Raw genomic sequence first — 14,173 nt, 5'->3', positions numbered from 1 at the left:
CTATTGTCAGCAGTGCCTCACCTTGCAGCTTCCATAGCACACAATAATATAGCCAAACAGGATACCCTTGATGGTACTCCTATAGAAAGTTGTTAGTGCATTTTGAATATTATTTTGAAATTGATATTGGAGATTATTAATGGCTACTTTGAAACTTGTTTTATGATTGATTTGAATGAATGTTTTTCACTTTTCTCTCATTTAGTTGAGCATGCAATTTCAAAAAGTTGTATAGGAGCTTACCATCTCCCTTTCCCAACAAGGGTGAACCAGAACAGCTCTGCTTATGACTTTGCCATTGGTAAGTATAGCAAGAGACATATTGTACATGAAAACTAATTTTATTCAAGCTACCCAAATGAATGTGGAATTGCTGCATAATTATTAAATAGATGATGCACCATTTTAATTAATCATGCATTCACTGTGTGAGCAATGTGAACTCACCACCTCAGTATCTGAAATGTGATGGTTATATGATACCACATAAGTAGACCAGCTCCTTCAAAAAACATGATTTGGTTTATTTCTTGGGGTCAGGATTCCTGTGTAATACCGAATGGGAGTGGTCTAATAAAAACAGTCTTCCATCTTGCTAGGTTGCTTGCCAACTCCTACCTTTCTCTCCACCCCCACCACTCTCTATAACACGTGATTTTAAAAAAATTAAATACTTAACTAAGTTTATGATACTTACATAATTGCTGATTGGCAGATGCATCAAGATTTGCTTATATAATTTTGAGCAATCCAACTATAAGATAAATGAAAGGAACAATAAAATGAGTAAGTAAGTTATACCTTAAAGAAGTCTTAGCTCATTCTTGGAAGAAGAACAAAATAATGGGATATTTAGACATGGGGCCTTGATTTGGACAGGAAACAGTTTTTTATAAAGGTGCATAATGCTTTAACTTTTATATAAGGTAATGCTCCAATGCAGCCCTGATATCTGCATACTTCCAGTCGATTATATGTTTTAATTACTAATAGCGTATGCCAATCATGTGATGTCATCATCCAAGCAATTCTGTAACAGAGCTCCTGGAGTACAGAGATACTATGAGTAATTTAGTGCATTGATAGCCTATCTCATTTATTTTATGAGTAATTATTTATTAGTCTGACTGGATTAAAATAAAGCACAGGGTAAGTATATGTAAATATAGCACGTGCCTGTAATTAATAAAACAAAAACATTTTAGATTGCAATCTTAAGGCTTAATCCTTACTTTTGATAAGACAAATGACTACATTAAAAACAAATACACATAATAACTTTTGGTCAGCTCTCTCACAGTTGTTATTTATTTGTCTGCCTCTCCCACTGAGTTACGTGGCCCTTATTGATCCTTGGAACACTGATTTGAGGTTTCCTGTCCAAATCAAGGTCCCATGTCTGAATATCCCAAGTGATGTATCTTACTGCATGTTATTTTCTAGTATGTTATGAATCTCACACAGGAAAGGCAAAAATGAGGTAGTTAGGGAAAGAATGAGAAAGGAAAGTTAATCCCTACACTCACTCCACCACCACCATCAATGTCTGAAAGTGTATTGGTGCAACTTGATAGGAAATTAATCTATGCTCTCTGATATGATCTCCTGTTTCAGCTGGCTAGTTTTAAATTCCAGTGGATTATGTTTTGTCTGCTTTTTAGGTTAATCCCCAAAGTACTCTGCTCTTAGTTCAACTCTGATCCCTGCGACACGAGTCATAGATCTCCAATCAGGGAGACAGCCATTTAGCCTGTCCCATTAAGCCAATGTCTAATCCAATTTATTTCCTCATCTTGAATGTCAAATACCAGTTCAACTTTTCCAACAAGTTTTTGCTCATACAATCTCAATCATTTGCACCAGACTTAATTTGGTAGCCGTGTGCAGTACTTTGAGAAATGGCTTGTCAAGGAGCAGCTCAACTGCACTGTACCTGCAACCATGGGATAATCTGTGTCCGTTCTCCTCAGTCTGGAGGAATAGTGTTTCCTTCGTTAAGGAAGAATAATAATTAGGTAATTTCCTTTTCATGTTTTTAACCTGATTACTTGAGAGTTATTTTGAGCATGGAGACAATATTTGGGCCTACCAATAGATTCCAGAACAAGATTTGATCTATTTTAGAAACATAGCATAGAAAACCTACAGCACAATATAGGCCCTTTGGCCCACAAAGCTGTGACGAACATGTCCTTACCTTAGAAATTACCTAGGGTTACCCATAGCCCTCTGTTTTTCTGAGCTCCATGTACATGTCCAGGAGTCTCTTAAGAGACCCTATCATATCCGCCTCCACCACTGTTGCTGGCAGCCCATTCCACGCACTCACCACTCTCTGCTTAAAAACTTAACCCTGACATCTCCTCTGTACCTATTTCCAAGCACCTTAAAACTGTGCCATCTTGTGCTAGCTATTTCAGCCCTGGGAAAAAGCCTCTGACTACCCACATGATCAATGCCTCTCAGCATCTTATACACCTCTATCAGGTAGCCTCTCATCCTCCATCACTCCAAGGAAAAAAAGCCAAGTTCACTCAACCTATTCTCATAAGGCATGCACCCCAATCCAGACAACATCCTTGTAAATCTCCTCTGAATCCTTTCTATGGTTTCCACATCCTTCCTGTAGTGAGGCGACCAGAACTGAGCACAGTACTCCAAGTACTGACCACGGTCCTATATAGCTGCAACATTACCTCTTGGCTCCTAAACTCAATCCCACAATTGATGAAGATTTTAATTTCAGTTCTTTGCTAAATGAATGCTAGAAATAAATTACTATATTATTTAACTGAAAATTTACAGCTTCTGATTTCTTCTGTATGAAACCAATGCTATTAATTGTCTTTTGTAGGTTATCGCCATTCCTGGAGTGTGCTGATCGTGTTGTCTGTACTAACCATTGGAATCGGATTTGGGCTCATTGTTTATGAAGCATTCCAAGGGCATGACTCTATGTACATACTAGGAGGAGGATTTTTTCTTTTGGCTGGTAAATAAATTTAGATTTTTGCCCATTAAATACTAAAATGGGAGATAAAAATGAAATTCCTTGATGTGCAAAATTTTACTTTTCTTTGGAAAGAAGCAAAACGTGTTATGATGATATTGTTTCATTTTAGTGAAACGATTCGAAGTTTCTTTCTCTGGCTCTGAGCAATCATGCTTGTCTTAGCAGAGGGCATTAAGAGTCAAAGAACACTACAGCACAGAAGCTGGCCCTTCGGCCCATCTATTCCATGCTGAACTATCAATCTGCCTAGACTCATAATCTATTCCTATTCATATTTCCCTTAAAAGTTGGAATCAAACCCACATCCATCACTTGCTCTGGTAGCTCATTCCACACTCTCAACACCCTCTAAGGGAAGAAGCTCTCTTCTTGTTCCCCTTAAACATTTCACCTTTAACCCATGACCTCTAGTTCTAGTCCACCCAACCTCAGTGGAAAAAAGCCTGTTTGCATTTACCCTGTCAGTTTCTCCTCATTCTCTATGCTCTCGAAAGTAAAGTCTCAACATATTCAATCTTTCCTTGTAACTCAAATCCTCAAAATCCTTGGAAATTTTCTCTGCACTCTTTCAATCTACTGACATCTTCCCTGTAGGCAGGTGAGCAAAACTACACACAATACTCCAACTTAGGCCTCAGCGACATCTTATACAATGTTAACATAACATATCAACTCCTACACTCAGTGCTTTGAGTTAAGGCCAATGTGCCAAAGCTTTCTTTAGGATCCTATTAACAGTACTGTGCAAAATAAGTAGCTAGGATTTCTAAGACTTTCAGACAGTACTGCCTATTGGTTATAATAGGAAGATGGTTGGAAAACAGAAGAGCACATAGCTTTCTATTAGCTCAATATTATTAAGTGTTATTTGATAACTGGAAAAACATAATATAGAGTCATAGAAAAGTACAGCACAGAAACAGGCTTTTTTGGCCCATCTATTTTATGCTGGAACCATTTAATCTGCCTACTCCCAACAACCTGCACAGAGACCATAGCAACCTAAATCTTTACTATCCATTTAACATCTCCTAAATGTTGGAATCAAGCTTGCATGCACCAGTGGTGCTAGCTGCTCATTCCAAAACTCCCAAGACCCTTTGGGGTAGTGAAGATGTTTCCCCTCATGTTCCCCTTAAACTTCTCACTATTTTCCCTTAAGCCATGCCCTCTTGTTGTAGTTCCACACATCCTCAGTGGAAAAAGCAAGCTTGCATTTACTCTATCTGTACTGCTTATAGTTTTGTATACATCTGTCAAGTTTCCTCTCAATCTTCCACATCCTAAAGAATACAGTCCTGAGCTATTCAATTTTTCCTTCTACCTCAGATCCTCGAGACATGGCAGCATTCTTGTACAGTGCCTATAAAAAGTATTTCCTGCCCTTGTAAGTTTTCATGTTTTATTGTTTTACAACATTGAATCATGGTAGATCAACTTTGGCTTTTTTTTTACATGAATCAACAGAAAAAGAGTTTTTCGCGTCAAAGTGCATACAGATTGCGACAAAGTGATCTAAATGAATAAGAAATATAAAACACAAAATAATTGATTGCATAAGTACTCAGCCCTTTAGTATGGCAAACCAAATCATCACTGGTGCAGCCTATTGGTTTTAGGAGTCATGTGATTAGTTAAATAGAGATCTGTTTTTGAGACCTGTGTGCAGTCAAGGTGTTTCAACTGATTGTAGTAAACATACACCTGTATCTGGAAGGTCTAACTACTGCTGAGTCAGTATCCTAGCAATAACGACATCATATAGACAAAAGAACATTCCAAGAAACTCCACAAAAAGGATACAGAAAAGCACAGGTCAGGAGATGAATGCAAGAGAATTTCCAAGTCACTGAATATCCCTTGGAGTACAGTTAAGTCAATCATCAAGAAATGGAAAAAATATGGACCAGCTGTAATTCTGCCAAAATCTGCCAAAAACTGAGTTACCGTGCAAAATGGGGCTAGTGAGGGAGTCCACCAAGAGACCTATGACAACTCCAGAGGAGTTACAAGCTTCAGTGGCTGAGATGGGAGAGATTGCGCATACAACAACTGTTTTCCCAGGGGTTCACCAGCCGCAGCTTTATGGGAGAGTGGCGAGGAGAAAGCCACAGTTAAAAGAAATTCACATGAAATCTCAGCTAGAGTTTGCCAGAAGGCATTTGGAGACCCTGAAATCAGTTGGAAGAAGTTTCTATGTTCTGATGAAACCAAAATTGAGCTGATTGGCCATCAGACTAAACATTATGTTTGGCATAAGCTAAACGCTACACGTCATCAAAAACACACCATTCCTGCCATGAAGCCTGGTAGTGGCTGCATCAAGCTGTGGTATGCAGCAGACCCTGGAAGGCTTGTGAAGGTACAGGGTAAATGAATGCAGCAAGATACAGGGAAATTTGGGAGGAAAACTAGTTGCAGTCTGCAAGAGTACTGCGACTTGGGAGATTTGTTTTCCAGTAAGACAATGACCCCAAACATAAAGCCAAAGCCACATAAAGTTAATGTCCTGGAGTGGCCAAGTCTGAGTCCAGACCTCAATCCAATTGAGATTTTGTGGTTGAAATTGAAAAGGGCTGTTCACTCACAATCCCCATGCAATTAAACAGAGTTTGAGCAGCTTTGTAAAGAAGAATGGGAACAAATTACAGTTTCCAGAGACCTATCCATCGACACTCAAGGCTGTAACTACTAAATATTGACTTGAAATGGGTGTGTAATTATGCAATCAATTATTTTGTGTTTAATAATGATAATGAAGTTAGACCAATTTATAGAAATTATTTTTCACTTTGACATGAAAGAGTCTTTCCTGGTAATGAGTCTCACAAAAAGCCAAATTAAATCCACTGTGATTTAATGTTGTAAAACTTCCAAGGAGGGTCAATACTTTTTATAGCCACTGTAAATTTTCTCTACTCTCTTTCAATCTTTTTTACATCTTTCCCATATGTAGGTGACAAAAATTGCATGCAAAATCTCCAAATTAGGCCTTGCTGATGTCTTATACATTCAACATAATATCCCATCTTCTTTACTCAATACATTCATTTATGAAAGTGCTGCAAGGAGCAGACCCAAGTGCAAGACACAGTCACTGCGATAGTATAAACTGAACTGTGTTTATTGAGAATTACAAGGAAGTCCAGGAATGAGGACAAAATGTCAACGTGGACGTAAATGCTGGAGAACAAGCCAGTAAAACCTGGACTTGACTCGGACTTGGGAGTTACATCTTGACTTGGACACGGGATTTGGATCTTGACTTGGACTCGGGACTTGGATCTCAATGGCTTGAAACTCGGGCTTGACTTGACTTGGTTTGAAACTCGGACTTGATTTGACTTGACTTGGAACTCGGACTTGACTTGACTTGGAACTTGGATGGACTGGACTGGAACACAGACTTGGACAATGAAGAGACAGAATACCCAACTCAGAGCAGTGGCAAACCACCAGACCTATTCAGCTGGAAAGGACTTGGACAACAAGGAGACAAAACCACACGACGACAGTCCATATGTATCTTTGCTCGGAGTGGCAGCCAACGACCAGCAAGCCACAGCCGGCCACAAAAATGAGAGAATTCGTACCTTACTCAGAGCAGTGGCAAACAGTTGGCAACACAGCTGGACATGAAGTTGATTGAATTCGCTAAGCAGCCACAGGTACCGAAGCAACTTAGAGTCCACGATTCTCAGCAGCTCCGATGACGGTTCCGACTCCTCGGCAGCCCAGAGCCTGAATCTGCCAGCCTGGCTTCCGGTTACTGGCTTCTGGTGACGTGATTCTGATGACAAGCTTCTGGGTGTGAGTTTCTGATGACAGTCCAGCAAAGGAATAGCTGAACCACGGAGCTATTTATGTTGCAGGCTCAAAATGAGGATGAGGTGCCTCAATCAAAGTGCCCAACGAAACACGGGAACAGGAAATAACTGGAATGCGGAGTCCACGGATTGGACCATGAACTGGAATGCGGAGTCCATGGACTGGACTGTGACAGAAAGCCACTGTAGCAGAAGCTTTCTTTATGACTCTATCTACCTGTGATTCCATTTTCAATAAATTATATGCCTGTATTCCCAGATCCCTTTGTTCTACCACACTCCGCAGTGCTCTACCATTCACAATGTAAGACCTACCCTGGTTGTTCCTATTGAAGTGCAAAACCTCACACTTGTTGGCATTAAATTCCTTCTGCCATTTTTCCAGCTGAACCAGATCCCTTTGCAAGCCATGATAGACTTCCTTGCTACCCCTACACTCCATTCTTGGTGTCATCTGCAAATTTGTTGATCCAGTTAACCATATTATCATTCAGATCATTGATAGAGATGACAAACAACAAAGGACACAGCACCGATCCCTGCAGCACACCTACCACACACAAAGCCACACTGACCATAATTAATCAATCTATGTCTATCAAAATACTTATATATCCAGTTCCTTAGAATACCTTCCAATAAATTTCCCACAACTGATTCCAGTCTCACTGATCTATAATTTTCTGTTTTCTGTTTAGAGCATTTTTTAAACAGTGTAACAATATTGGCTGCCCTCCAATCCTCTGGTACCTCTCCCGTCACTAAGTTTGTTTTAAATATCTCTGCTAGGGCCCTGACAATTGCTGCACTTGCTTCTCGTAGGGTTTGACGGAACACCTTGTCAGGCCCAAGGGCATTATCCACCCTGATTTGCCTTGGAAGTCCTCCCAGTTTCGGGGTACACCTTAGCCCGAAAACAGCCTGGCCCAATGCACACTTGCCAGATCATTTCTGGTACCATCAAAATTGAGAATATGTGGAAAGGTAAAATCACCTACTATAACAACCTTATGTTTTTTGCAACAGTTTGCAATCTCTACAAATTTGGTCCTTTTAATCTCTAGGATTGTTTGATGGTCTGTAAAATAGCCCCATTAACGTAGTTATACTTTTCTTATTTCTCAGTTCCACCCATAATGCTTCACTAGTCGAATTCTGCAGTCTGTCCTCACAGAGCACTGTTGTGACATTTTCCCTGACTAGTAACACCACCGCATTCTTCGTTTATCCCACCCTGTCACCTCTAAAATAGCAGAACCTTGGAATATTGTGCTGTTGGTCCTGAACCTTCTGAAACCAAGTCTCACTAATGGCTACAACATCATAAGTTAAGACGTTGATCCATGATCTGAGCTCATCTGCCTTTCCTACAACTTACATTGAAATATGCCCAGCTCAGGATGCTAGTCGTACTAGGCTAAACCTTTTGTTTCCTGACTTTGTCTGAGGTCTTACCAACATCTGTCTCCACAACCTCTCTATGAACTCTTCTGGCACTCTGGTTCCCATGCCCTGCAGCTCTAGTTTAAACCCCTCTGTGTAGCATTAACAAACCTTACCATGAGGATATTAGTCCCTCTCCGGTTCAGTTGCAAACAGTCTCTTCTTTACAGGTCCCACCACCCCTGGAAGAGAGCCCAACGATCCAAAGATCTTATGCCCTCCCTCCTACACCAACTCCTTATCTACCTATTAAACTGCATAATCTTCTTATTTCTGGCCTAACTAGCATGTGGCATGGATAACAGTCCTGAAAACACAGCTCTGGAGATCCTGCCCTTTACCTTAGCACCTAACTCTCTGAACTCCCTATGCAAAACCTTGTCACTTGTCCTACCTATGTCATTGGTACCTACATGGACCACCAGCTGTTCATCGTGCCATCTGGGAAACTTGTTCTCACCCACAGGATCTCCTGTCCATTCTCTATTGAATCCTCTATCACCACAGTGTGCCTAACCTTGTGTTTCTCTCTCCCCTCCCACTACCTTTTAAATCTACGCTTCAGGATTTTTTCTCCAGTCCTGCCAAAGGGTCTTGGCCTGAAACGTTGACTGTATTCTTTTCCACAGATACTGCCTGGCCTGCATTTTGGGTGTGTTGCTTGGATTTTCTCGTCTGTGATTTGACTACCCAAATAATTTTCATCTGTCCAAATACTTTTATATCCAGACCCTCTGAACACCTTCCACTGAAGTCAGGCTCACTGATCTATAATTTTCTGGCTTATTCTGAGAGCCTTTCTTAAACAACAATACGACATTAGCTATCCTCCAATCCTCTGGCACTTCACCTATTGCTAAGGATGTTTCAAATATCTCTGCTGGAGCCTATGGGATTTCTGCACTTGCCTCCTACAGGATCCGAGGGAACATTTTTCCAGGCCCTGGGGATTTATCCACCCTAATATTCCTTAAGAGAGCAGACAGCTCCTCCTCTGTAATCTGTATATAGTCTGCTGCTGATTTGCCTCACTTCTATAGAATCTGTGAAAACTTTCATAGGAAACAGAAATGCAAAAACTTCACTTAGTAACAAAATTTCTTTCAGCTCCATGCATTGATGACCACTCTGATCAACCCAAGAACCAATTTTGTCCCTTGCTTTCCTTTTGTTCTTAATAATCCTGTAGAAGTCCTTAGGATTTTACTTCACTTTGTCAGCTAGAGAACCATGTGAGGATGGGGTGCACAGAAATGACTTTACTGACAAACAGCACCGTTAATGGTTCAATAGTCTACAAAGAAAATAGCTTTCAGATTTTGTGTGGGAAATACATTTTCATTGCATTTTGTATACTATATGACTGAAGTTTTATCCAAACCCTGTTTACTGAATAAGATATGGTTGATTGCGCTCATTTTGCAGTTTAACACACTTCTGTGAACTTGATCCAGGTTCTCCATGTGCATTTAGATTTCTTGGAATATACAGCCATGGAAAAGAGCATACAATGCATGTCTTAATATATCTGTACATTCAGAGCTCAGCTCACCAGAACAGGCTACAGCGAAGTCTGACCTCTCTTTGATGTTAATGACACAGCTGCTGTGTCCAAAGGGTTGGTCACTTATTTTTGTATGTTCCTTGATGTCCATGCCCTCAGTGCTGATGTTGTTTGAGCTTCAGCTCCTGTACCTAGTCTGTACTTTCCATCACTCAGAAATTCTTCCATCCTCACACTCCATGACTGCTACCTCTGTCCCTTTTCTGACCACTGATGTTTCTCCAAAACCGTGCCCCCCCCCCCCTCGCTGGTTCCTGCATACTTCAGTGATCTTTTACCCTCCACCTCTTTTCCAGCCCACACATACAATCCACTCAGAAGCTCTCACAACTATTGCTCTGGCACAAGTACAGAAGGAAAACCCAGAGCCAGCACAAGATCTAATCTCATGCAGTTGATGCCTGAATGCTCTTTAATAGTAGATGCTCCCTTCTGTAGGATCTCTGCCAAACAGTATGGATTCCCCACACAAAGCAGCTTTAATAAGTCTTCCGAAGAGCCATTGTGAAACATATTCCTTATGCCATTCATTTTGCCTGTTTAATAAACAGCTGCATAACATACTGAAAAGGGAGTTCCGTGACTTAGATGGAACTGCAATACATTTCCAATGCATAGAAGTGTCTAACTTGGAAGGAAATGTGCAAGCAAAGTTTTCTTAAATCAGCTGCCCTTGCGCTTCTTGGAGGTAGAAGTAGCAGGTTTGGGGAGTGTAGTTAGGGCAGCCTGGGTGAGTAACTGCAGTGCATTTTGTAGATGGTGCACACTACTGCAGCCATGATGCATCGCCAGTGGAGAAAGTGATTGTTTTTAGTGGATGAGTTATCCAGTAGTGAGCTGCTTCATCTTGCATGGTGCTAAGCCACCAGGGTTTTGTTGGCGAATACTTCAATACACTCCCAATTCCAAGTGAAGAGTAACACACACAAAATGCTGCTGGAACACAGCAGGCCAGGCAGCACCTTTAGGAAGAAGTACAGTCGACGAAGGGTCTCGGCCCAAAACGTCAACTATACTGTACTTCTCCCTATCGATGCCGCCTGGCCTGCTGCGTTCCACCAGCATTTTGTGTGTGTTGCTTGAATTTACAGCATCTGCAGATCTCCTCGTGTCCAAGTGAAGAGTATTCCATTACAATCTTGCATTATTGTTGGTGGAAAAACGCTTGTGAATTAGGGGGTGAGTCACTTGCCACAGCATGTCCAGTGCTGATTTGTAATAAATTTATGTGGCCGATTCAGATACAGTAAATATTTAGTCTTTGGTAACCTTTGGGTACCAATGATTTAGGATACATTGAAGGTAATATCATAAGTCTTCTTAAGACGGTCAATGCCTGGAAATTGTATGGTGTCTCTGTCATTGCTTGGGTCTTGCTGCATGCAGATACTCCTTGAAGAAGTGCAAATAGGACTGAACATGCTGTAATTATTTGCAACCACCCCATCTTTGATCTGAAGATGGCTGGACCTAAGACAGTATCCTGAGAAAAACTTGAAGTAGTGTCCTCGGGCTGAGATGATTGATCTCAATTTATCATAACCATCTTCCTTTGTGCAGGATGTAACTCCACTTGTTGACCAATGATTCCAGGGTTTATTGTTGTAATCATTTCATTGTAAATGGTAAGAGCAGCCACTCTCACTTTACAGCTTGAAGTCAGCTCCTTTGTCTAGATTTTAGAACATGGCTGTGATGAAGTTTGAAGCTATGTGACCCTGACAAACCCCACCCTGGCTGATGGAGAGCAGATTTTAGTAAGTGCCACTTTACAGCACCTTTTCAATGACTTTGCTGTTGATTGAGATGAGGCTGGTGGTGCAGTAATTGACTAACCTGATTAGATTTATCTTGGTTTTGTGAATTGGCTGTCCTTGAACAAATGCTGGCTCAGCAGATTCTAGAAAGCAAGTGTTCTGTTCTGGCACTACCATTGGCATGTTGTCTGTCCAATATCATTTACTGTATCTAGTTTTGTCAGCAATTTCTTAATATCTTTGGAGTAATTTGAACTGGTTGAACACTACCTTCCATGATGACAGGAATCTCAGATGGAATCTGAGATGGATTGCTCCATTAGTACTTCTGGCTCAAGATGGTTACAAACATTTCAGTGCTTGGCACTGATATCCCAGACTCTTACATTGTTGATAACAGTAATGATCTTGGAAACCCCTTCTCTTGTAAGCTAAACACTTGTGCACTGCCACTCCCTGTTGATTACAGAAGCACTGCAGAGTTTTTCTAAGATCCTGGGGTTGAGGTATTGCTTAGCGCTGCCTTTCAATGTTGCTTTCAGTGTCTTGGGAGCTTGTGTTCAGTTTTTCCCACTGGCCATGATAGCACCTCATTTTTTGTTATACCTGCACCCTCTGTTTCTCCTAACATATTCCTCATCACCCCTTCCTAAGCCAGGCTAGGTCCCTTTGCCTGATGGTGGCATAAATGTGAGGAGCATATCAGACAATGAGTTTAGAAATAATCGTGAAATACAGTTCTGCTGCTGCATTGACTTACAGCACCTCATGGATGCTCAAGATGTCCAACAAATAGCATTCCAGGATATCCTACAGAGTTTCTCATCTTTCCTCAGACACTAACTTAAGAAAATAAAGTGAAGAATAGCCTCAATCTTTAACTTCTTACATGATGTTGTATTTTTTCATATATCACAATGATCTAGTTTTTCAGATTTCTTCAAGAGAGTTAGCATATTGAGTCCCCCGATGTGGACTGTTTGAGATAACAATGATGCTCCTTGATTAAACAATGTTTCACTGGATCTTACAGCTAATCAGAGAAAAAAGGGGGCACTCTTAGTAAATTTCCAGTGCAGGAGATCATCTGCTAGGCAGGTGCTTCTCATGGAAGAAGCAGCATATGCACTTAACCTACATTTGAAGTGTAAATGGAGAGTGGAGATCAGTTACTTAACACAAGTTGCATGGCCTCCTCTGCCATCACAATGAGGCCACTCCCAGATTAGTGGGACAACACCTCATATTCTATCTGGGTAGCCTCCAATCTGACAATATGAACATTAATTTATCTAATTTCTGGGCATTTCTCCCCTCCCCTTCTCTCTTTTTTCATTCCCCAATCTGTTGCTCCTCTTAACCCTTCTCTTCATTGCATTTGTCCATTACCTCCTTCCCTTCCTCCCATGGTCCACTCTCGTCAGCTGTCAGATTCTTTCTCCTTCAGCCCTTTACCTTTTCCACCCATCACCTCAAAGCTTCTCACTTCACCCCACCTCCCCTATTCATCCACCTTCCCCAATCACCTGCCAGCTTGCACTCCTTTCCCTCTCCCCACAATCTTCCTCAGTCCTGATGAAGGACCTTGGTCCAAAATATCAACTGTCCGTTCCTTCTATAGAAGTTGCCTGACCTGTTGAATTCCTCCAGAATTTTGTGTGTGTGATTTGCAGCATCTGCAGAACCTCTTGTGCTTTTGAAATTTGTAAGTGCTGCATTCTCAAACAATCATCATTTCTATTGGGAACATTATGTTTGAAGCTGTCCTTTGTTGCAGATGGCAAAATACTCATCAATTTGAAAGTACTGACCTTGGGATTATTTTAAAGGAATAACAAGTAGGATGAAGTTAATTATAGAAGTAGATCTGGAGTTCTCTGAGAAATATTCTTAGCTTTCTGCTAGTTTGAACTTTTATGACTTTTGTTTATTTGGTGTACTTAAGCCATGAATCTAATCATATTTTGGTTTTTATCTGAGAAAATATAGATATACTATTGCATTTTGGGTTCCACAGACATCCAACTAGTAGGTAATATGTTGATCAAGAATGAAAGGAGAAGTTTCTAAAATAGAACAGATTAAACATCAGCTCCACTATTCTTGTACGTCAGTTAATGAGGTGCCCACCAAAAGCAGACAGGTTCTATCAGTCGGACCCTGATGATCTTGCGGTCACCCTGCCAGTGAAAGCTGTTGTGAAGATTGCAGTGAACAGAAATCATAAGTGAAAATATATATATTTACAATGTTTTGCATAAACCCCACATCTATTGTGTCTAGTTAGTTTCATTCAACCTAAAAAATCAAACTACAAAATGTAAATCTATACAATCAATATGAATATTTCAAGTGTAGCAAAGTGTGAAGTAAGTTTGTATTTTGCAATGTAGATATTGAATATATGGAAGAGTCTCTTCAGAAAATAAAACAAAACAGTAATTTAGTCTCCTTGATTAAAAAAAAGTGCTGGCATTCACTTGAATCCTTGTAATCACATCCTCACATAATTAGTAGTTGCTAGAAATCTTTATAGAGAAATTGTATATATGTGTACTGAAGTCATATC

General features: G+C 40.5%; 1 protein-coding gene across 1 annotated transcript in view; it reads left to right on the top strand.

Moving 5' to 3' along the window:
• LOC132391347 (transmembrane protein 182-like) overlaps positions 1 to 14,173 on the top strand; it is a 62,814-nt gene that overhangs the window by 42,107 nt on the left and 6,534 nt on the right. Inside the window, exons 4-5 of the mRNA XM_059964406.1 lie at positions 206 to 301; positions 2,855 to 2,992. Of these exons, the coding sequence (XP_059820389.1) occupies positions 206 to 301; positions 2,855 to 2,992 (234 nt within the window). The remainder of the gene's footprint in view (positions 1 to 205; positions 302 to 2,854; positions 2,993 to 14,173) is intronic.

The sequence above is a fragment of the Hypanus sabinus genome, chromosome 3 (genome assembly GCF_030144855.1).
Source record: "Hypanus sabinus isolate sHypSab1 chromosome 3, sHypSab1.hap1, whole genome shotgun sequence".
In the NCBI taxonomy this organism is placed as follows: Eukaryota; Metazoa; Chordata; class Chondrichthyes; order Myliobatiformes; family Dasyatidae; genus Hypanus; species Hypanus sabinus.
Note: the sequence above shows the minus strand (reverse complement) of the source record. Positions and strands in the feature narration are given on the sequence as shown.